General features: G+C 43.9%; 1 protein-coding gene across 12 annotated transcripts in view; it reads right to left on the bottom strand.

Annotated features, from left to right (window-relative positions):
- SMURF1 (SMAD specific E3 ubiquitin protein ligase 1) overlaps positions 1 to 24,684 on the bottom strand; it is a 111,238-nt gene that overhangs the window by 17,180 nt on the left and 69,374 nt on the right. For 6 of the 12 annotated variants that reach the window (XM_064593286.1, XM_064593287.1, XM_064593288.1 and 3 more), the window contains exons 2-9: positions 13,915 to 13,953; positions 12,639 to 12,747; positions 11,012 to 11,145; positions 7,750 to 7,991; positions 6,979 to 7,063; positions 5,234 to 5,380; positions 3,963 to 4,161; positions 1,763 to 1,866 (exon numbers count right to left, since the gene is read on the bottom strand). In XM_064593286.1, coding sequence (XP_064449356.1) covers positions 1,763 to 1,866; positions 3,963 to 4,161; positions 5,234 to 5,380; positions 6,979 to 7,063; positions 7,750 to 7,991; positions 11,012 to 11,145; positions 12,639 to 12,659 — 932 coding nt within the window. In that variant the 5' untranslated portion in view covers positions 12,660 to 12,747; positions 13,915 to 13,953. Of the gene's footprint in view, positions 1 to 1,762; positions 1,867 to 3,962; positions 4,162 to 5,233; positions 5,381 to 6,978; positions 7,064 to 7,749; positions 7,992 to 9,479; positions 9,556 to 10,785; positions 10,852 to 11,011; positions 11,146 to 12,638; positions 12,748 to 13,914; positions 13,954 to 15,842; positions 16,155 to 24,684 lie in introns of those variants that run through there. The other 6 variants (XM_045875801.3, XM_045875802.3, XM_045875800.3 and 3 more) reach the window with 5 other exon arrangements.

The raw sequence follows: 24,684 nt of genomic DNA, 5'->3' as shown, positions 1-24,684 counted from the left end.
AGAAAAATAGAAAAGAGGCAGTAGACTCTGGATGATGGGTGGTCCTGAATGGGGCTAAATTACTTCTGGTGAAGGAAGGACTAAAATCAGGTTGTCATCAGACCACCCGCTCAGTGACACTAGGTGCGGGAAGACAGGACAGCAATGTTTTCGAAGGTATGAATGAAAATTACTTTCTTGGGGCGCCTGGGTGGCTCAGTCGTTAAGCTTCTGCCTTCGGCTCAGGTCATGATCCCAGGGGTCCTGGGATCGAGCCCCGCATCGGGCTCCCTGCTCTGCGGGAGGCCTGCTTCTCCCTCTCCCACTCCCCCTGCTTGTGTTCCCTCTCTCGCTGTGTCTCTCTCTGTCAAATAAATAAATAAAATCTTAAAAAAAAAAAAAAAAGAAAGAAAGAAAGAAAGGACAATTACTTTCTTCCTAGAAGCCTATAAAAAAAAGCAAACTATTAAAGTGCAAATTAACAGACCTTGGAAGATTCACCTCCCACAGGCCCTTTCTAAGAAAGCTACTTCAGGATATACTCCGGTAACATGAGGGAGTAAACCAAGGAAGAGGAAGCTATGGGATCCACAAATCAACGCTCTGACCTAGGAAAGCAGCAAAGGCCCATGACGATGATGGTGCAGAAGGCCCAGAGAACCGGACAGTTCTGAGAGACACACAGAAGAAGCGGGCAAGTGGGGGGTGGCAAAAGATGAAGCTTAATGGGGCAATAAAGACAAAGCCTGGTTTTAAAAAAAAAAAGACAAATATGAAGAAATTCTTGGAAAAATTAAAATTTGTTCAAAAGGCTAAAATAAACTCTAGAATACCACTTAACACCTCAGAGAACAATATTTACATGGTCATGATAATATAAACAATGTACTGATTTTCAACTCTTAAAAATAATAGGTAGACAAGCACAGGCTACAGAACAGACTATGAACCCTCAACCTTGACGATGCAAAAGCATGCCAGATGCCAGGATGTAGGAGGTAAAGGGGGAAGGATTCCTGAAGGGGAAGTCAGGAGGACTTATGTCCTTTTTGCTTTTGAAAAGAGAGGTCAAGAGATCATGTCTCTAGTTGACAAACCAAAAATAATGGTGAAAACACAGTATGTAGAGTTACAAAGACAATGACAGAAGATCTACAAATGGCGACAGCACCAACCTCAGAAGTGAGAGTATTAAATTAGATCCTCACCACAAGCATTACCCAGTCTGTGTCTATGACTATACATCCTGAAGTCAACGCATAATGTCTGAACTTGGCCAATTTAGTGACATAACGTTACCTATTAGAAGAGAGAGTTAAAAGAGCAAAAAAGGCAGTTGTCTCAAAGGTGTAAAGAGGTAAGATGGGAAATAACCGTTTTTCATTCTTCTATTTTTAAGATGATTTGCATGAATGATTTTGACCGAGGCACTTTGCAAAATTCCTTTGACACCAGTGGCCCGAAAGTCCTCTCCTAGGAAAAGCAAGGCTGCTTCGCTCCCAGATTGATTTCAGGAGCAGGTCCCTCGTGTTTCAGGTTCAGAGCTGCTAGATGAAGTGGGGGATGGGGAGGGTGGTTGAAAAGTTGAAACCTATCTTTCCAAGAAGTAAATTCCCAATGAAGGAGATGTGCCTTCTGGTGGCTGTGACACAGCCTTGTTCCCAGGAGCACGGAAGGCCATGCGGGGGTCCTGACTGCCCCAGGACAAGCGCCCTCGAAAACCTCCCGTCCTGGCGGCCCAGAGCCCCGCGCAGTAGCAAGTGGGGCCACCCCAGCTCCTCACCTCGCCACTCCGCCATAATCCAAACCTTCTTCTCCCCGGAACTTCACCATCAGCCGCTTCTTCAGATCCTTCGGCCGCATCTTCATGATCTGGCGGTAAGACTCCTGCTCAGCAAAATGACAGTGTCAGAAGAACAGGTGGCATTCTTAAGAGTTCTAGAAAGGTGAAAGGTGTCGGTGATGGAGCCCGAATCAGGATGCACATTCATTTAAATCCGAGTCTGATCTGGTTCCCATTCAGAGTGCTGATTCGGTGTCCCGTATGCAGCAGTTCGTCACCTGATCTCCCCAGGTCTCCCTCAGAAACGACAAGGCAGCCCGTGCCGGGCGAAACCACACCGAAAGGACACACACACCCCCATTGTCAGCACAATCACTAAAGGCTTAAGAGCAAACATCCTCACTACAGCCCATGTTCTCCACACAATTTAATTTTAATGTGCCATACTAAGAATAGCTTATATATTTTAGGTTTTTTTTTTTAAGATTTTATTTATTTATTTGCCAGAGAGAAAGAGAGAACCCACAAGGGCGGGGGGGGCAGCAGGCAGAGGGAGAGAGTGAGGGAGGCTCCCTGCTATGCAGGGAGCCCGATGCGGGGCTCAACCTCAGGACCCTGAGATCATGACCTGAGCCGAAGGCAGACGCTCAACCAACTGAGCCACCCAGGCATCCCAACTTACATATTTTAACCAAAATGAAGACATCCCTAGAGGATCTGAAGAGTAAAAGAATTCTGAGCCTGTTTTTATATCTGAGGTGAAGAGTCACATGATTTGCACGGAGTCAAAAAAGCAAAAAAAAAGGGTTTAAGTAAGACATAGAGTAGCTTACCCAAAACACAGAACAGGTGGCCAGCCCAGCCTTCCCTCAGATTCAGTCTTTTGAGTGGAACTCGCTAAATGTTTGTAGATATTTTCAATGATAAGGCACTTAAGAATCTTTTCATGCTTTAAATGTAATTCAAGCTTTAGCACCCAAGAGGGAAAGAGGACACTGAGTGGAAATGATCTGGCAGCAACATGTCAATAATTCAGCACTTTCCTCTCCCCAGCAACCATTTAAGACTGCTCAATGGCCATTTTGGCCGATCTGTCCGTATCACCCAACACTGGCTGAGCTCGGGTGTCGAGCCTGGCCCTGGGCACTTACTCAGTGCCCATCACCGGGAAGATCTCACTGGGCTCCCTACAGCCCCCGGCCTCGCCCTCCGTGCCCCTCCCCCAGCCACTGCAGCCCAGTGGGGATCTGAGTTCAGTTCTTATCCAGTCGCCTTTGATCACTTCTGCCAGTGGTTCCACAAAGGCAGGCAGGATATGGCCCAAACATCACTGAGATTTTACCTTCTGATCAGAGGGGTCGCCTGTTTAGTGGTCTTGATCCCACCGGGGAGCTGTATGAAGGACAGAACCCTGATTTTCAGGAACCACCTGATCTTCCTATTTCCAGAAAACACATTAAAAATATGGTGGCCAGTTGGTCACTAAGCTTCTCGGAGGAGGCAAAGCCATTGGGTGAAACTCTGTGTAAGACAATGTAAGGAATGATTGGTTCTAAAGAAACCATGCAGATTGCGGGAATATATAATCTGCACAGAGCAGATAAGAGGATTGACAGTATTATTTAGTACTAGTTTCCATATAAATCTCTTTATTTTCACTTCAGAAGTTCTTGAGCTTTTAAACTCCTACCTAAGGAGAAAATAGTCTCTCTGTGGCCATTCGTCCTGAAAGAGACCTACAATTTGCTGAGTAATAAAATCAAGACCTTGATCCTGGAGTCCCGGGATCGAGTCCCACATCGGGCTCCCTGCTCAGCAGGGAGTCTGCTTCTCCCTCTGACCCTCCTCCCTCTCATGCTCTCTCTCATTCTCTCTCTCGCAAAATTAAAAAAAAAAAAATCAAGACCTGAAGGGGCACCTGGGTGGCTCAGTCGGTGAAGCGTCTGCCTTCAGCTCAGGTCATGATCCCAGGATCCTGGGATCAAGTCCCATATCGGGCTCCCTGCTCAGCGGGGAGCCTGCTTCTCCCTGTCCTCCCCGCTCCTGCTCTCTCTCGCTGTCTTTGTCTCTCTCTCAAATAAATAAAATCTTTAAAAAAAAAAAAAAATCAAGACCTGAAACACCAAACAGAAAGAACTCACTGTCTGTTAACAGGGTTGAACAGTCTATGCCTCACTGCTGGTTGCACTGAATCCCATACCTCAAATATTTCTTCTCTGGATACTTCGATGCGGCAATGACCGGCTTGGGGTTGCTGAAGTGAAAGTTCGTGTCTGAGGACCTTCAGCTTCTGGACTAAATCTCTTTCATATCTCTGGGCAGGAAGCTCCTCGTCTTCCACAGAGCCCTCGCTGGGCAATGGCAGCGGCTGGCTGGGCTCCTTTAGTTGGCACTGGTGACTTGAGGAGAAGACAAGCATCAAGGTCACTCCAAAAGCAGCGGCCAAGGGAGCTGCAAGCAAGGGCCCCCCCATACCAAGCAACTGAGAGTTCATTACACAGAACTTCAAGAAGAAATGTTCTCTCTGCTGACATAACCACGTACAAAGATACGTAAACACTGACAGTGTCCACCACTGGCCTAAATAGAGAAGTCTAGATATGTCCTAAGTCACGAAGATACCCCAATTCCAAGCCACTGCTTATCCCACACATCCTCACTGCTGTAAATAAAAGCAGAAATTGTGATCATTTATCATGCATCTAGTATGTCTCTGAGAGACTGACTGATGCACTAGGAGATGTGCCTCGGTGGCTAGAATTGCATGGAGCTGACACGAAAAATTTCACAAGCTGATTATCATAAAGGGGGCAAACAACGCGAGAGCAGTCTACTGGGAACCATTCCTCAGTTTCACAACCAAGACATTTCTAAGCCCACTCACAAAATTCCAGTAAAATCAAGGACTAGGAGGAGCAGAGGGATGAAGTGGCACTTCTGCCCCTAAGGTCGGCTGTCAATGAAAAGGGCTACGTGGGCTCTTACATTCTAGAGAACACGACAAGCCCGGGACACTGAACGTGGGATCCAAGGTAACTCCCAGTTCCAAGTTGTCCGGGAATGACGGGCACAGGAAAAGGCTCCGGTGAGGAGCACTGCCGACTACGGCAGCCCTCCTGGGTGGTGACGAGCAGGCACTAAGGAAAAGCCTCATTTCACTGCCCCTCGCTCTAAGGGCCATGCACTCCTCAGAGAGCCACGTGTGGAAGCTTCGAGAATGGAGCTAAGACTGCCCTTTGGGTGAATTTCATTGAGGCTGCAAGCAAGAAAAGGGGGCAACGATACAGCTCAGAACAGCTCACAGCTTACTTGAGAGCTTGAGATATGCACCTGTCCACCAATTGTTTATCATATTTTACTTAACTTATTCTCCACTAACACACAAGGCAGTAGATAAATTAAGAGAAATATTAGTAGAAAATATTACATTATAAATGTAAGAGGTCAACAAAGATTTTATGAAAGTCTTACTTCATGATGTGATGTAATCTTGGGTCTGTAAACTGAGTGGTTCGGTTATTATGATCTACAAAATATATTCTCCCCGAAACTGTACTTCTGACTTCCCAGCCTGGTGGCAGTGGTCCAAGTTCATCACAATTCACACTGTTAAGGTCTCTACCAAAATGGAAGACAACAGAGAGGTTTGTCCATCTGCGTGTGGAGGCATAAGACCAAAACTTCAGCGAGAGGAGCCACAGGAGTCCCTGCTCAATGCGGCCATGGCCCAGTTTCCCTAAGAGGGACAGTCAGGGTGCTACTTACGCCGAACTCCCACCGAGTCCAGCCCTCTGTGCCGGAAGTGGCAGCAACCCCGAGAGAGAAAAACAGAGCCCTCGGAGCCTATGGCCGCGATGCGGAACCTGGTCCGCCCCGGGAAGAGCATTTCTTACACGGAAGAGGGCCAAGTAGCAGGAAGCGGCTGCCTGCTGCCGGAAAACTCTCCGAATTTACGAGCTAAATTAAATGCTCCAAGGTCACAGAGGTGTCTTCACTGAAAAGCTCCCAGAAGCCCGAGTGTAAAGCTCCAGGGGACAGAGCAACATGCCTTCGAAATCTCTCCGTTCTGAGCAGGTGCGCCGGGAAGCGGCAACCTCACGCTTTAGGGGGCTCTGATCCTAGCCTCGCACTTAGTGATTTCAATACAGTCCAGTCACGTGGGAACACAACATCACTGACCAGGTCGCTTGTCTAATTAGCACAAAACCTGACATTTCTTACCGTGGGGACTAAAGAGACACCTCATTCGTTTGCAGGTAACATTTCCATTCTAATTATAGATAATGAATCTGAAATTCAACAGAGACTCGGAAAGTCAGCGACAGGAAGCTTGTTCTCAGATGAAACAAATTATGAATAGAAAGGAAATGAGCATTACTAAAAATGTTATTAGGTAGTAATGCTATTCTAAAACAAAAAACAGATTTTGAAAAGGAAAGCAAAACAAAGAAAAAAGGAAAGAAACAACTCCATTATGGGATGGGGGAGGGGTGGGGGTCTCTCTGACCTGGGCTCAGATGTATGGCCTTGTAGAAGGAATTCGTATAGAAAAGCTTCATCTCCCCCAGGAATGGTCCCCAAGGGACTGAGGCAATAGGGACAGTAAAGTAGAAGAGAGAAAGGGTAATAGAGTCTTTATATTTCCTTTGTAACGTTTTCTGATGGAAAATTTTCAGCACATACAGAAGTAGAGAGAGACCATTAATAACCCACTCCGACCATCACCAACTCACTGTCCACCTACTTCAAACACGCCCCACTCGCTCCCACCGCCAGCCCCGGTTATTTGACGCAAACCCCAGCCATCCCATCATTTCATCCATTGCTTCTTTCCAGATGAAACTGACAGCAACACACCTTGAGGGGCTCATTGGGTTTTCGAGCCAGAGCACATCTGATTTCATCTAGGGCCAAGGGTCTTTCCAGTTACGTGAACTGATTTCAAGATCAGGCCTGCTCTCTCAAGGACCCACTTGTGTGCCAACAGCCGGTGCCCAGGTGCCAAAAGGGGTCTCAAGGGGGCAGCAGAGCTGGGACTCCAACCCAGAGAGCCTGAGTCCAAGGCCCTGTGACTCATCCTCGCTGCGCTGCCAAGCTTCCTCCAGCCCAAGGGGTGCTATCAATCAGCAGAGGGGCAGCAGCGGGGGTGGGGGGAGGAAGCCCCCCTGAAACTGCTGGAGAAAGGGCTCTGACTGTGCCCAGTCTAGAAAACTCACCTTGGTATCCTGGGGTCGTGCCATGTGCTAACTCCAGTCTGCGTGTGCAAGAAGTAAACCTGGCCCTGCACCGTTGTTCTTTGTTCTGCGTGAGAAACCAGAGGCGGTGGTTAGTTAGGGTCAACTCCAAGAAGAGTTGTCCGAGAATCTTCTCCGCACAGAGCCTAAGCTTCCTCTGGGTTTTCTTTTGAATCACGGAGACGAGAGGACAGCGGTGAGCTTCTGCCGGACCAGCCCACTTGACAAGCCCTGTGCGCGTATTTGGGCGGCTCGCCCTGCTCCCCCCTGCAGAGCGGTGCTCCCCTTCCCCGGCCACAGCCCGTGAGGCGCTGGATGTGTGTCCACCTGGGTACTGACCTCGCCCTGACCCCAGGCACCTCTGGCCGCTCTCAGGTCTGCTATCATCTGCACCTCTCCGTGACATTCCTCCTTCCCCGGGGCCGTCAGACGCTCCCGTTTCCCTCGTACCCTGCGCGGTCCTTCCCACATTCACATCACGGAGCGCCACAAGCACCCTCATCCAGCCCACACATCGTCTTGCATTTCATTTGCCTAAAATTCTCACACGATTGCCAAACTGGGAGAGTGGAGCAATTGCTGACAAATCCATGAGCTACCACCACCTTCTTTACTTGTCCTTATTCTGACACAGCCGTCCTACGGCACGGCTTTGCCAACGTCAGCAGTTAGGGCACGGACGAGTCCCTAAAATCGGCTTCAACGGGGAGCCACGGCAGTTGCCACGTGGGACAGCGGGGCGGATTCTCTCACCATAGCCTTCGGGCAGTTCTGGTGACTGGTGGCCGTGGGGTCGGTTCGGAGGCGTCTGGAGTGACCCCCGGACCTCGGGATTTCGGAGTCGCTGCGCCTGGAGTCTTTGATCTTGACTTGGGGACTCCACGAACCTGCAGTCCCCTCCCCCCACAGCAGCAGCAGTTCTGTCTGTGTAAGGGGCCGGCTCCTCCATGAAGCAGCTGAGTGGCCTTCCAGGCCCTGAGTCTTCATACACGGTTCTGGAAGGGAGAGGGGCACAGTGCACATGGGGACCCCAGTCCGAGACAAGCGCCTAAAAACCGACCGCGGTGCCCCCACACCCGCTTACTGGGCTTTCCCTCAATCGAGATGCCCCCAGTGCCTACTTGTACAAATTTTGATCTGTCTTATTCAAACAGAAAGACAGACCTCTTCATGAGGCACAAGCAGTCAAAGGAGCCATATGTCAAGTGCCCCCAAGGCCACGTGCAGGAAGCCATCCTCGGGGAGAGCTGAATGACTGAAAAGCCCAACCCTGCACCCTAAGAAGCTCGTGAAATGAGATTTCATTTTTCTCGTTTAAAATCAAATCCAAATACTCCATTTTCCTTGTTACCTTACTCTGGTATAGAACTCCTGGTTATATAAAGTACTGCAATGACTTTAAGTACTCTCTAACATACGTCTCTACCTCCTGAACAATTCTGAAGACAATTTACCTTAATAGGCTATTCCCTTCACAAGTATTTTTTAAAAACATCTTACACTGAAAACTTTCAAACATATACAAATTGAGAGACTATCTCCATAACCACCCCCCCCCCAACAATGACCAGCTCCCAGCTACTCCTCCACTCTCCCCCCTCCACTGGATTATTTTGAAACCAATCCCAGAGTGACTGATTTCATCCTTAAATATTTCAGCATATATCTCAAGAAGATAAGGACTTCTTCCATAATCACAACTAAAAAAAAAGGGACATTGATTTTTTTAATATCATCAAATACCAGTGTCCAAATTTCTCCAGTCAGTAGTCTCATTTATCGGGATCTAAACAAGGTCCCCACACTGCATTTAGTAGGTATGTCTCTTAAGTCTCTGTTATTATTAATTTGTAGATTCCCCTCCTTTTTATTTCTCTTGCGACATAGTTGTCGAAGATGGAGTTGTCTTCCGTACTCTGCAGAGCGCCCCCTTTTGAATGCTGCTTAGGGCCTTCCTGGCGGGCTGGGCAGCACATTCCTCCATCCTCTGGATTTCCAAGAGGTGTGTTAATGTCAGATTACCTCTCTTTTGTGGTCTTTAAGCAACTATTAATGATTACTGCCCAGCTCCATTAAGGCATGGGGATTGCAAAACTGTGACCGCGACCAATGAGTTCTTAAGGTTTGTTTTTTTTGTTTTTTTTTTTAAGTGTTTTAGGGCTTTTTTTTGCTCAGTGTTATGATAAACTCAAGAATTTTTGATATATTTGATGTGTTTTCATCCATTGTAGTTATAACTCTTAATGACGCTCAAACTCTTTGGCCAGTGAAAATCTCTTTCAATTGGATCCCGGGTCTTGTGGGCGCGACCCCACTAATCTGTACAGCCTCCTTTATAAACAGGGAAACCGGACCCCGCCTGTATCCCAAAGTCTTTCCCTGCATGTCAAGCCGTCAGCACAAAGGTGTGAGGGCTACTTTCAGGAAGCACGAGAGCCCAAGGCAGCAGAGACGTGAGCGGGCACCACCAGGGGGATACGTACCCTTCGTTCTCTAAAAGTCCTCTGCAGTCTACCACAGAGCCTCCAGTGCCTATCCTGTCTCGTGTCTGTAAACTGACTAAAACAGAAAAGAACGTCTTGCGTTAAAATCCAGTGGCATTTCATACAATTGTCATACAGCGAGCCATTGCGAGTAACTTATGTAGAATATTATTATACAAAGCAAGGCACATATATATACAGAAACATATCTACTCCTAGGCTCTCAAGTATGAAGCATTTACTCCATGAGCTGCATGCCCCCGCATACTGCTTGGAACATTCCTGGTAAATATGGAGAAGGGGGTGCTGTGTTTTCACCCACACCATAAAAATAACAGATTCACAATAGTCGCTTCCTCTAAGTTACCTCATTTTTAAAGAAGATCTTTAATAAGGACACAGAGAGCACTTCCAGTATCTGCGAAGTCTAGATGAATTTAAATATTTATCCTCTATCCCTACTGTGAACAACAAAGACATTTCTAAAGTTGCTTCTAGTTATTCGTTTTCCCCCGGCACCCAGAGAAAAAGAAATCACAAACAGAAAAGCATTAAGTGAGAACTTTCTCATTATGACGGTTTTCATGATGCATACCCACTGTTCATTTGAGTCAAGTCTCTTCAAGACAATGCCCGAAAGATCTGGTGTCCTAACTCACTCTGGTATGCTGCTGAAATACTAGGTTTTCTCCGCCTCCTTGCAATGCATATAGTCAACATTGGAATTACCCTAAAATGCTAATAAGATGGGATGGATAACAGAACAAGCCACTTGACAGAGCGCTTCCAATGGGATACCTCCAGTCAAGGCTTGTAACTTTAGCACATTTGATTTTTTTTTTCCTCCTCCATACTTCAATCCTAACTCTATAAAATCCCTATTACACGGAAGTCTTCTGAAGTCATCCTTGCTTTGTACATTCATACACGATAGGTCTGCCCAGAGAAACTAGTTCTTAGCTTCGCATGTGTGGCCACCACTCTTATCATAAACGCTTGGAGGAGACAATGACAAATTAATCGTCCATGAATGAGGTGCTTAAAATTATATTTGAAATTATAACCCGAAATGTTTTCGGAGCCTAGTCGTTGTAACTCAACTTGGGATGGCGGGATGAAGGGAATTCGATAAAATAATAAGACCACACAAGATGAGCATTTTTAGTGCTGAAAAGATGGCCCTGGATGTGGCTTGTCCTTTGAAATCTGTCACCACTGTCGTGCCTGTGTGTGCTTTCTCGCTGATGAAGCGCTGAATGTTAAAGTCTGTAAAAGCATCTCTTTATACAGATGAGAAAGTTCTTACCCACTATTTGGCCACGAACTGCATCAGTATCTGAGGGATTTAGTTTGCATAGATCCAAACGCTGGTCTGCAAACAAACAATTCAAAACTTAACCCAGGGAAATGGTAACTAGGGAGGAAGGCAGGAATTGTCTATTTCAGTATTCAAAAGGGAAAAAAAAAAAAAAAAGATGCCTCATAAGCCTTCTTCAGTTGTATTGAGAGGCAGGAAAGCATTTGGTTCTTACATCCGGTATCTTTTAATCTGCTGATGGCGTTGGAGAGCAGCCTCACGCAGCCCAGAAAGCCAGCCCCCTGCTTCTTGTGGATCTTCTTGTGGTTCCACACGCTGATGGTTATAGAATCCGTTTTCCCAACATACCTGAAAACAGGCAAACTCCTTTTTAATTGTCTTTCTGAATTAGGATAGCCCGCTGAGATTTAATCTGATTGACTTGTTAGTACAAAAGAGTCCTTTTCACGTAATGGGGGCTCTCTAGTCCGCATCTAACAGGCACTCAATAAATACACATTGACTCACTTCAATGGTCTGGGAGGACTACAGCCAGTTATGGAAGACGCAAATGGACCTAACTATATCGTGATGATAATATAAGAACAGAGATTTGCTATATTTGCACAGTTCCAAAGAACAATGAGAGGAGACCTAAATTCCCACTAATCAGGCTTTAATGTAGAATACCAGTTTGCACCAAGGGCTACTTAGAAACCCTCAGATCCACCCAAAGCACCCTACAGAGCACTAACTCAGACATCACACCCCCACCTACTCTCCATGCAAATCAACCAGAGGGCAGCTTTCCGGATGAGGAGTGACCACCACCTTCCAAGTCACTTGGGATTCTTGAGGGTAACTGCAATGAGTCTTGGAATCCAGTTACTAAAAATCCCACCCAAACTCCGTGCAATCTGTATCATACAAAACCAAGAATCACTCCAGTTTCCTTCAATGAAAATTTCTCAGCAGGGACACGAAAATGTAGGTGGATATAAAACAGTGGTTTTCAAGCTGCAATCCATTTTAGGAATGAAGGTAAGAAATTGTCTGATGGTTGCATAGGCTGAAAGAGATTCAACCATACCAAACTATATTTACTCTTGTAGAAGATCTACTTGTACTAAAAAGTGGCATTTTAAAAGATGGAAATATATAGAACACATATTTGCATAATAAATTTTATTATTTATTTATTTGCATAATAAAAGATTTTATTCGCAAGTAATCTCTACACCGAACATGGGGCTCGAACTCACAACCCCGAGGTCAAGAGTCTCATGCTCCACCGACTGAGCCAGTCAGATGCCCCCAAAATAATGCATTAATTAATTAATTAATGTCTGCCTTCAGCTCAGGTCATGATCCTGGGGTCCTGGGATCAAGTCCCACATTAGGCTCCCTGCTCAGAGGGAGCCTGCTTCTCCCTTTACTCTTCTCCCCCACTCATGATCTCTCTCATTCTCCCTCTCTCAAATAAATAAAATCTTAAAAAAAAAATAAAGCCCTACAACCAGGTTTAGAGTTTCACTGGAAAAGACAAAAAACAAAAAAGAGTAGCATATAGAGGACCTGAACCATGGCCCCTTTTTTCCTGTTAGCATGGCCAGGAGATAGAAAAATTTGAAAACCACAGTAATGGAAGCAAACCATAAAAATCCATGAAAATGTCAAACATAAGAACTTCCAAGTATACGGATTCTAAAATTAGGCAGTATGTATCCATTTGGCCATCCACTTCTGTTATCAATAAGAAATTAGTAAATCATTTTTATCTTTATTATTAAATGCTTCTCTTAAAAGCTAGATACCCTACTTTCCTGGGGCTCCCCAAATGGCTTATAGAATATTCGACTCACAGATCGTAGTGCTGGTTCCATTTGGGGTCCAACGTGTTTTTCACAGTGTCCGTTGAGTGGCACTGCCCAGATCCGTCCACCACAATCTTTGCAAAGGGATCAGGGAGTCCTAGAGGAGAGGGGACAGCCACACCTGGATGAGACTACAGATCCATCCGTGGGACACAGAACATGGTCTTACAGGCTACAGAGAGCTTCAAGATCATCTAATTTAGTGAAGATTACCCTGGTGCATTTTACTCTCTAATTTAGGGTTAGTTTGATCAGCAAAATAAGTTATTGCTAGTTAGCTTCCTAAGAGAGGCAACCCAGTATGACAGCACTCTCAGATTTTTAGAGGCTAGAAAATGATAAAAAATAGGTTTAAGTTCAAAATTTCCTTTCTGATGATCACTAAGTGTGCTAACTAAATGGAAGAAAAGGGGTCTATAATTAATTGTATTTAAACTTTCTAAAAAATAATACCTAGAAATCTTGTTTACTGATCTTTGTCTAGTTTATCTACGGACACGAGTGTTCACCAAGTCTTAATCAGGTAGGTTCCTAAAGGCTGGCGTTATGAATCACACGGATTTATACAATCCGAGAGGTGGCAACGTTAGGGCTTTAAAGATACACCTGGATGGGGGCCACTACTCCCGAGCTTCCTAGCTACTTGAATAAAGCCTGTAAGCCTAAGTTTAAAGTGTGAATAATACCACTTAAGAACTGAGCAGCACTCTTGTGAGGATCAGAAAAAGTGAAAAATTCATGCTACAGACACCTACTTTATAGTAAGTGAATTTTTTTGAGTTAAGGGGTGATTTCTTCCTGCAGAGAAGGATCCTCTCATTCTATCTTTTCCACTTTTTTTTTTTACACTTCCTTTCATTATGAGGCTTTCAAAATGTGATTTAATTTCTAAAATTTGACTAACAATTTGACTCAAACCCAGCTATTTTATAGAAGAAATGTCTTGTGTGTATTTGAGCTGAGAGCACTTCATCCAGCAGAAAGCAATGTATTCATGGGCGGAAAGACAGAAAACAGGGTGTGGCCGGAACAGGGAATGAGAGAGACCGTGTTCTTGTATGAGTTATAAACTCCGTGCCTAGCAGCTAAGGAGCCTCTGCATTGTAGTCAATTTGGAAATGAAGCTGGTCAAAGCATGGATCTATTCGGCAAAGGGCAGAACTCTTCCAGGGAATATACCCAGGGGTTTTTAAAAAGTTTACATTGCAAAAGACATGTGAGGAATATTAATATTGTAAGAGAGCAAAAGCGGGTGTGTACTTACTGAAGAAGTCTTTCTTTGCAAGGTTCTTGGCACATAATACTGAAAACAAACAGAAATCTAGGGTTAGCATTTATGGAGAAGATGTTCAGCACAACTAGTTGCTATGGACTGGACTGTGTTGCCCCCTCCCCTAACTGGCCCCCAATTAATGTCAAAGCCCTAACCCCAATGTGATGGCATTTGGAGGTGGGACCTTTAGGAAGTGCTCAGGTTTGGATGAGGTCATCAGGGTGGGGCCCTCGTGGTGGGATTAGTGCCCTGACAAGAAGAGACCCTAAAGCTTGCTCTCGTTCTGCTCTCCATGAGAGGACACAGCAAGATGGTGGCCATCTCTATGCCACAAGAGGGCCCTCACCAAGACCACATCTGCCAGCGCCTTGATCTTAGGCTTTTCCAGCCTCCAGAACTGTGAGAAATAGATGTTATTTAAGCCATGTAGCCTATGGTATTTTGTTACAGCAGCACAAACAACTGAGACACAAGTCTATATTTGCAATGGGGAAAAAAAAAATCTAGAAATTATCTCTGCCAATGATTATCTTTCAAGTTTAGTACTACACTAAACAAAAAACCTGACAACTAGAAAGTATCTTCTCCTCCAATTGGGAATCAACTGTAACAAATATGTTTTAATTTAAACTTTAAATGTTAAACATACAGAGATAAATTTATCAATATGCTCTTACGACTGCACAGGATCACACGAATGCCAATTCAAATTAAGACCTACAATATTTGGGGCACCTGGGTGGCTCAGTCATTAAGCGTCTGCCTTCGGCTCAGGTCATAATCCCAGAGTCCTGGGATCGAGCCCCGCATCGGGCTCCCTGCTCAGCAGGAAGCCTGCTTCTCCCTCTCCCACTTCCCCTGCTTGTGTTCCCTCTCTCACTGTGTCTCTGTCAAATAAATAAATAAATAAAATCTTTAAAAAAAAAAAAAAAAGACCTACAATATTTACCTTATAGCTACTGCTAACAGCAACGAAAGGAACTGCACTTTGGACATTCAGATAAATAACACAATTTTGCAAATGCTAGATAACAGAAAGCAAGGGAGAAGATAGAAAAGATGGGGCCACCATCAAGTGTTGTGAAACATAAATGAAAAAATGCATATTAAGAATTTAGCACAGGGGCACCTGGGTGGCTCAGTCAGTTAAGCGTCCTTGGTTTCAGCTCAGGTTATGATCTCAAGGTCATGAGACAGAGCCCACCGCTGGGCTCCATGCTAAGAGTAGAGATTCTCTCTCCCTCTCCCTCTGCCCCTCCCGATCATGCTCTCTTGCTCGCTCTCTAAAATAAGTAAATCAATCTTAAAAAAAAATAATAATTTAGCACAATGTTGGCATATAGAAAGAATAAATGTTATTATTACTTTAATAACGAGGTGGCACCAGGTACTGTGAAGAAATTTTGTCACCAGCTCTGTTACATGATTAAAGCTACCATCACAAGGGAAAATACACCAATGTCACTTTTCCAGCACTTCACAAATTTTGCCAATTTTTAAGAATATAGTGTTTTATGACAAACCATATTATTTTATGTATATTCATGTATATTGTTCTGCAAACTTTTCACTCAGTATATTTTTATACAACATCCTTATCAGATATAATTCATAAACAATTCATCTATTTAAAGCATACAATTCAATGGCTTTTAGTATATTCACAGGGTTGCACAACCACTGCAATCATTTTTAAAACATTTTCCTCATCCCCCAGAAGAGATTCCATACCCATTAGCTGTTACTCAACTACCCCTCACCCTACTCCTAGGCAACCACTAATCTCCTTTACGTCTCTGTGGATTTGCCTTCTGGACAGTTCGTATCAATGGAATCATACCGTATGTGGCATTTTGTGACTGGTTTCTTCTGCTGTGCATGTTTTTAAAGTTCACCCATGTTGTAGCATGAATCAGTACCTCGTTCCTTTTCGTAACGGATACCCCATCGTACGCATAGACCGCATTTTCTTGATCCATTCATCAGCTCAGAGACATCTGGACTGTTTCCAGTTTTTGGCTATTATGAATGATGCCGTACAGGCTGTGGTGCAGACCTCGATTTTCTTTCTCTTGTTGGGAACCTCTGAGGCATTACATCTAACATTTTGAGCAAGTGCCGGACAGTTTTCCACAGCATCTGCACTATTTCATTGTCCCACCAGCAGCGTCTGAGGGCTCCGATTTCTCCACACCCTAGTACTTGTTAATGTCGGTCTCTGTGGTTTTAATTTGCATTTCTCCGATGACTAATGACGTGGAGCATCTTTTCATGTGCTTATTAGCTATTGGTAAATCGTCTTTGGAGAAATTTCTATTTAAAATTTTTTGCCTGGGGCGCCTGGGTGGCTCAGATGGTTAAGCGTCTGCCTTCGGCTCAGGTCATAATCCCAGAGTCCCGGGATCGAGTCCCGCATCGGGCTCCTTGCTCAGCGGGGAGCCTGCTTCTCCCTCTCCCACTCCCCCTGCTTGTTTTCCCCCTCTTGCTGTGTGTCTCTCTCTGTCAAATAAATAAATAAAATCTTTAAAAATAAATAAATAAAAAATTTTTGCCCTTTAATTGGGTGATTTGCCCCTTTCTGTGAGAATTCTTTATTCTAAATATATAGATATCTATAGGTAAGACATTCTCATCAGATACAGGACTTGCAAATATTCTCCCACTCTGTGGGTTTTCACTTTCTTGACGGTGTTCTTTGAGGCAGCAAAGTTTTTAATTTTGAGGAAAGTCCAGTGCATCTATTTTCTTTGGTTGCTTGTGCTTCTGGTGTCATGTTGAAGAAGGCTTTGCCTAACCAATGGTGTTAGAGATTTACTCCTATATTTTCTTCTAATGGCTTTAATACTTTTAGCTTTTTTACACTTTTAACTAGACATTTAGCCTATGATCTATTTTGAGTGTGATGTGAAGAAGGGGTCCAAGTTCAGTCCTTGGCAGGTGGATATCCAGTTGTACCAGCACAATCTGTTGACAAGACTATTCTTTCCCGGGGGCCTGGGTGGCTCAGTTGGTTAAGCGACTGCCTTCGGCTCAGGTCATGATCCTGGAGTCCCGGGATCGAGTCCCGCATCGGGCTCCCTGCTCGGCGGGGAGTCTGCTTCTCCCTCTGACCCTCCCCCCTCCCATGTGCTCTCGCTCTCTCTCTCAAATAAATAAATAAAATCTTTAAAAAAAAAAAAAAAAGGGCGCCTGGGTGGCTCAGTCGTTAAGCGTCTGCCTTCGGCTCAGGTCATGATCCCACGGTCCTGGGATCGAGTCCCACATCGGGCTCCCGCCTCGGCAGGAAGCCTGCTTCTCCCTCTCCCACTCCCCCTGCTTGTGTTCCTGCTCTCGCTCGCTTGCTCTCTCTCTCTGTCAAATAAATAAATAAAATCTTTAAAAAAAAAGACTATTCTTTCCCCATTGACTTGCCTAGACCCTTGCTAAAAATTAATTCCCTGTAAATGTGAGAGCTCATTTGTGGTCCTTCAATCTATTCCACTGATCTGTATGTCTCTCCTCATGCCATGATCACACTGTCTTGATTACTGTCTTAGTCTGTTCAGGCTACTATAACAAAATACAATAATCAGGTAGCTTATAAACAGCAAACATTTACTTCTCACAGTTTTGAGTTTGAGATCAGGATGCCAGCACAGTTTGGTGGGTAGGCAGACTTCTTATAAATCCTCAGCAGAAGGGGCTAGGGATCTCTCTGGAATCTCTATTATAAGATCCTAAATCCATTCATCAAGGTTCCACCTCATGACTTAAGTTCCCCCAAAGGCCCCACCTACTAATACTGCCTCCTTTTGGGGGGAGGGGCACAAAATTCAGACCATAGTAATTACCATAGCTTTGTAGTAAATTTAGAAATTAGGAAGCATGAGTCCTCCAACTTTGTTCTTTTTCAAGATTGTTTTAGCTATTCTGGATCTGTCAAATTGTCATGACTTTTACGATCAGCTTGTTAATTTGGGGGAGAAGGGGAGAGCCAGCCTGGAGTTTAATAAGGATTTCACTGAATCTGCAGGAAACGTGGAGAGTAGTGTCATCCTAACAATCTTAAATATTCTACTCCATGAAGATGGGATGCCACCCCCCCATTCATTTAAGTCAAAGTTCTTTAACTTTGTTCTGTAATTTTCAGAATATAAGTTCTGTATTTCTTTTATTAAACATATTTCTAAGTATTTTAATCATTTAAAAAATTTTTTAATTTATTTGTTTGAGAGAGAGAGAGCGAGCATGACGGGAGGGGAAGAGGCAGAGAGAGGGAGAAGCAGACTCCCCACTGAGCAGGGAGCCTGATGTGGGGCTTGATCCCAAGACCCTGAGATCATGACCTGAGTGGAAGGCAGATGCTTAACCGACTGAGCCACCAGGTGCCCCCCTAAGTACTTTAATCTTTTGGATGCTATTGCAAATGGAACTGTTTCCTTAATTATATTTTCAGATTATTCATTTCTAGTGTACAGAAATACGATTTTTGTATATTCAACTTGTATCTTGAAACTTTGTTGAACTCATTTATTAGCTCTAATACTTTTATTATTTTGAATTTTCTGTATAAAGATCATACCACCTGAAGATACAGTTTTACTTCTTCCTTTCCAATCTGGATGTTTTTGGGTTTGTTTGGTTTCTTTTAATTTCTCATGCCTAACTAATTTCTCATGCCCACTACCTCCAATACAATCCTGAATGGCAGGGGTGGGCATTTAATCTTGGTCGTGATCTCAGACTTTCAACCACTGAGTATGATGTTAGCGGTGGGGGGGGGAGGGGTCCATAGATGCCCTATACTTGGCTTGGGAAGTTTCCTTCTGTTCCTAGTTTCTTGAGTGTTTTCATCATGAAGCACTGTTAGATTCTGCCAAATACTTTTTCTGCATCTACTAAGATGATCACTTAGTGTTTGTCCTGAATCCATTGGTATGATAGAGCACATTGATTTTCAGATGGTAAACCAACCCTGCATTCTGAGATAAATTCTACTTGGTTATGGTGCATAATCTTTTTATGTCCTGCTGTATTCAGTTTGCTAGTAATATGTCAAAAAATTTTTGTCTATATTCATAATGGATATTGGTCTACAGATTTTTTTTTAATCGGGGTGATATTGACTTCATAAAATGGGTTGAGAAGTGTTCACTCTTGTTTTGTTTGTTTTTTTTTAAGTGAAGAAATGGTATTTATTTTCCTTTAACATTTGTAGAAGTTGCCAGTAAGCCACCTAGGCCTGAGCTTTACCTTGTGGAAAGTGTTTTCAATTACTAATCCAATCTCTTTACTTTTTATAGGTCTACTCAGATTTTTTTCATTTCTTCTTGAATCACCTTTGGTAGTTTGTGTCTTTCTAGAAACTTGTCAATTTCACTTCGGTTATCAATTTGTTGGCATACAGGTGTTTACAGTATCCCCTGATAATCCTTTTTATTTCTATATAATCAGTAGTAATATCTTCCCTTCATTATAATATTTATGTCTTTCTTTCCCAAGGGATGGACACACACACTTTCTCTCTCTTTAGTCTCTTTCATGGATAGATCATAATTTATTACAGCTCCTGCTACTGTTTTGTTTCTGTAATTACAAAAGTAATACTTACAAAAAATGAAAACTTGGAAATGTGTAAGTAGAAAATTTATGACCCTGAAATCTCGTCATTAATTCTTTGCTTAAGATTCTCCTGGCTACTTTCACATGCTTAGTATTCCCACTGAACTTTAGAATCACTTTGAGAAGTTTAAAAAAATTACTTAATAAATAAATTGGAGGGAATTTATCTCTTTACAATACTGAGTATTCACATTCTTGAATGTAGTACATTGATCAATTCTTCTTTAATGCTCTTAAGTGAGGTTTTAAAGTATTTCATAAAAGTTTCCCACAATTTTAACTGGGTTTATGCTTAAGTGATTTTTGGTAATATTGTGAATGGGAATGTTCCTTTCACTGCATTTTCTGTTACTTGGATATAGGCAAGCTATTAATTTTCTTACATTAATTTAAAATCAGCCATCTTTTTCAACTCTCTTCAAATGGACTTGCGATGTTGTTTCCTTCAACTTCTCTTTTCTTTCCCCCAGTGTGAATATCTCAAAGGCTCTCACATCAAGCTCAAATGTCCAAAACTAAAGCTGAAATCTTCCCACTCTGCCTAAAAACCTGGTCCTCTCCCAGGATCCATTACTTCAGAGATCATCAGCTACACCCATCAGCTGCACAAGCCAGAAATCTATGTGTCATGCTTTTACTTCTCAATCTCTCTCAAATGTCTTGACTCCTCACCATCTCCACCCTTGTTCAAGTCCCCAACATCAGCCGTCACCTAGTAACCTTTCCAAAATTTAAATCTCCTGCCTCCTTCCACACTGGCTTCCCACTGCAAAACTCCAGCCCCGTCATGCTCTAACCCCGACCTACCTCATCTCTTCAGCCTCAAACATTATCCACTAGCTCCCGGCCCTCGTTTTTCTAAGGTGCTGGTGCTGGGCTGCTTTTGACTGGAAGAATTCTGCTCACATCCCAAAAAGATGAATCTATGTTCATATTTACAAGACACAATGCTTTAATTTAAGGCTCATTCAGTGGAATTTGATTACATCATAAAGTGGACAATGTGGACATCAATAGTGTCAGCAAAGATAACCTTGCCTCCATTTTGTGCTAAGATCATTTAGGGCCATACTGAATCTGGTTTGGTTAAGGGAATTATGATTTCTCCTACTAGAGTAATTCTGTAATCTTGTCCACTCTAGGAGATAAAATGATAAAGTGTAATTTATCACAGGGTAAAATCCCACTCTATCCAGAGACACCAATTCTGAGTGAGCTTCTGAGGATACAACAATTAACAGAAAATGAAGCCTATTTCTCTCAGCGTAGACCACTGCCTGGTTGCTTCGACTCCAACTTTCAGGTGCCCCTCCACTTTGGACACATCATGTCTCTTACATCCCATGATTTCATAATCACATGCCAGAATTTCCTAATGTTGGGGATAAGTAAGAGCAAATTACATAATGCTCACTTTGCATCTGAAAATACATGGGAGGGAAGCGCTAACTTGAGGTAGATTCAGTTAGTAAGACAACCTCTTTACCAGGTCCTCGACAAAAGCAGTTTCCCGAAAACACTACTTGTGGTTTCCCCCACCCCCCGGGACAAGCCACAGTGGCACAAATTTAGTACTTTATTATAATATTCAACTGAAGAAAAGTTCTAATTTGTGTCATTACGTCCACTATTTTTCTGTTCTCCAAGGCTAGAGCCTCTGTCACTTTGATCCCTCCCTCTTTCCTATACTTACATGTGTCACTGAGTCCTATCTTTTCCTTCTTCTAAATTTCTCTTGAATTTGCCCTTTCCCCTCCTTTGGGACCCATTCTCCCATTCTTAGCTTCAATGACTCACAGCTTAATCAAAGAGCAATGGCACCCTCCCTCCTCAAGCCTCCCCAGGCCACACGATGTCCAGACACCACATCAATCTTCTGAAACGCTATTTTCATGTTCTGAGGCCCAAAAAGCTCCACCAACGGCTCTGTGTTATGTTTTACTGCAAATATGAATTTCTCCCTGGGTTCTAAAGTGTGCCATCCCCTAGTATCACCCGTATTTCCCACCATTCTTCAGAGCACAGCTTGGTTTGTCACCCTCTTCTCCCACCCCAGGCAATTATTCTTGCTTCTCAACCCACTCGACAGTCCTCTCTTTTCGCTGTGCTCCATCTCCACAGTCCAGGCCAAGGCTCTTTTCTCAGTGAGGCCCCATTCAGGCCAGTGTTTCTGGAAAGTCACTCCATGATAACATTTCCACTCATGCCAAGATGGGAAAAGTGAGGCCAAAATGGTGGGGATTTTGTAAAAATGGAACGAAATTATCTCAAATGCCTGTCCTTTGTCCTGGTGTTAGGCCTTTTCTATATTTTTTCACGTTACAATATCCTGTCTACAATGAAATGAGGTAAAACAGTGACAGTTTCACCAATGACTTGGCAAAACAAAAAGCTGGAAATTTTGTGTTGAAGGCCATGTTTACAGAAACGTTTTGACTGATCTGAGCATCGCTGCTCTCACCACCAGCAATCTGTCCCCTCCTGTGTTCCTATTTACTTTAAGAACCAAATGGCTGAGCAGTTGTTACTTTTCACACAGGTGGGCTTTGCCCCTCCAGGTAAGTGAAGTTCCCTCTAGACAGGGGTTTCGTGTGGAGCAGGCCCCTCGACAGCCACGCGACACAGACCCTGATGCACAAGAAACAAAAGGCCCGAGAGTAACAGGGATACAAACGTAGAACATTAAGGCATTTCAATAATTTAGAACATCTAGGTAAAATGTTCATCTATTAGAAAATATCATCTGCCACGTGGGATACCTCTAGCACACGAGATGCACGTAATGTATACTCTCAGCAGTCTACCTCATCTAACTCCAAAATGCACGGTTTTTTATCAACTTAGGGGAAAATCCTTTAAGCTTGTACAAAAAAGAGGAAAAACAGAATCCCTGCTCAAGGTAAAGCAGAAGGTTTCCTGGACAGTGTCACCAGCAGGTCACTTTGGAGGCCCTGAGCCAGAGTCACTCACCTGTCAACTCTCATACCAGTTTAAGAAATCTTCAAATTTGCATGGGGGGGCGGGGGTGGGGGAACCACATTTCAGTTACATCAACAGACTCAAAATGCCCAAACCTTTAAATCCATATAGAACTGAACTCTGTGCCATTATTTGCTTCATGGAATAAACAACTTTTTCCGATCCTTCTCAGTAAGCTTACAGACACACACACACACACGTTTCCACTATTCACACACCATCAGATGATAAAATGATTTCTTCTTTGCAGGGAAAATTGTCCAAGTGACCCAAATACATTTTAGCAGCCACCAGCCGTCCCTACTGGCTTTGGAGGCGGGGTGACTCTGATAAACTACAATCCTTAGACGGGTTTTCCAAGCACCTCCTTGCTTAAAATCCGAGCATTGCAGCTTTGCCTTCTACAAATGTGTTAAATTAAGAGCTAAACGACAAAATTGTGTGACCTATTTGAACTCGGAAGTGTAGCAAAGTTGGCTTGTACCCCCCCATATCCTGAAGGGTGAGGCAGGGCTGCCATGACAGAAACTCTGTGTGACACGCCTCCCCTGCCCCCAACCCACAAGCCCCCCCCCCCCAAACGCACACACACAACAGCCCCAGCAGAGCTTGGCTCCAGGGACTAGGGGATTTGCCTCCTCCTCTGTCTGCCACCCTGGGTCCCCACCAGCAGCAACACTAACACCATTCTTGTGACTTCAGAGGCTCAGAAGCTCTGTTATTCTCTACCTCTTCCTTACAGGATACAGCAAGCAGATATACAGGGCAGGTGTCATTTTTTTCCCCACTTTCTTGGTGAAATTATTAAGATTCAGAAAGATTCAGTAGCCACCTCCACTTTTAGCCCATCCCACATTACGCTATTACAGCGGCATCCATAGCCGTTACCACTTTAAAATTAAATCCTCTACTTGTATTCTGCTTCGTCTCTGTTTCTCCCTTACAAAAGTGTCCACTGGAACAAGGAACTGTGTCTTTTATATTCACCACTGTCTCCAGAGCTTGGTACAGTGCCTGGCACACGGAGGTTACTTTTAAAATGTTTGCTGAATAAATGAATTGGGTAATAACCTTTTTCTTTTTCTTTTTTTTTTTTTTTTTTTTGAGAGAGAGAGAGAATGTAAGGGGGAGGGACAGACGGACGGAGGGAGAAAATCTTAAGTGGGCTCCACACTGAGCCCAACGTGGGACTCAATCTCAAAACCCTGAAATCACGACATGAGCTGAAATCGAGTCAGACGCTTAACCGACTGCACCACCCCGGCGCCCCTTGTAATAACCTTTTTTTTTTTTTTTTTAACTAATCACTAGCACATAAACACCAAGAAGGCACAGATGATCCTCCTGAACCATGACATACATTCCTGCCGTGGAGCCCAGGGCCTGGCATAAGTGAAACGCTCAGGAAATGTTTGCTGAGATAAAGGAGTCCGTGCTTGAAGGAACGGATGAATGAAGGAGATCATTTTGCCGGAGACCCGGCTGCGCTGTGTCTGCCTGCGATCCCGGGAGCCCCATGCCTGGCAGTTTCGCGTGCACACTGCCACCCGGCAGGTCCTGCTCTTTGGAACAAGTTCATGCTATTTCTTAAGGTATCATTAACGACCTCTGATTGACACCAAGGGAAAAAAATGTTCCCCTGCAGTTTCAAGCCAGAGGTAATATTTCAATGAGGGAGAAATAAAGTATTTGTCAAAAAAACAGTAATAAAAATCGAAAGGGCATCTGGAAATTTCCTTTGAACAAAGCCCTCATTAACGAACAAAGTCATTTTTACATAGTAAGGGATGGTTTTCAGGGATTGCTTAGGCCACTGCATTCCAAGAAGATGTAAAACATATTTAATTTTTAAATTTTAATCTTAAAGTGTTGCTTTTCTTGACACCCTGGATTCGCCCCCGCGGAATGGACAGGAGGAGGACTCCTTCCCGTGGGAAGAATGAACAAAGCCAGGCTCACGGGAAGCAATTTCCAAAGCTACTGTTGGCTTCTGTTTGAGTTCTTCGCAGGCATCACAGGCCAGGCAACTGCATCTCATTTAAAGTCTCTTTTACTTCCAGATCATGTTTCTGTCTTAAAATCAACCAAATGGAATGTTTTTCAACCATGAGAGTGGACCCAAGGCATCAAGGGTCAGGGTGACTATACAGGTGGAAGCGTATCTCCTTGCCTTAGAACACA

This window comes from Mirounga angustirostris, unplaced genomic scaffold (genome assembly GCF_029215605.1).
Source record: "Mirounga angustirostris isolate CCGP_5_RB_7025 unplaced genomic scaffold, mMirAng1.0.hap1 SCAF_5, whole genome shotgun sequence".
Classification (NCBI taxonomy): Eukaryota; Metazoa; Chordata; class Mammalia; order Carnivora; family Phocidae; genus Mirounga; species Mirounga angustirostris.
The sequence above is the reverse complement of the archived record's forward strand: the minus strand, read 5'-3'. Positions and strand labels throughout refer to the sequence as shown.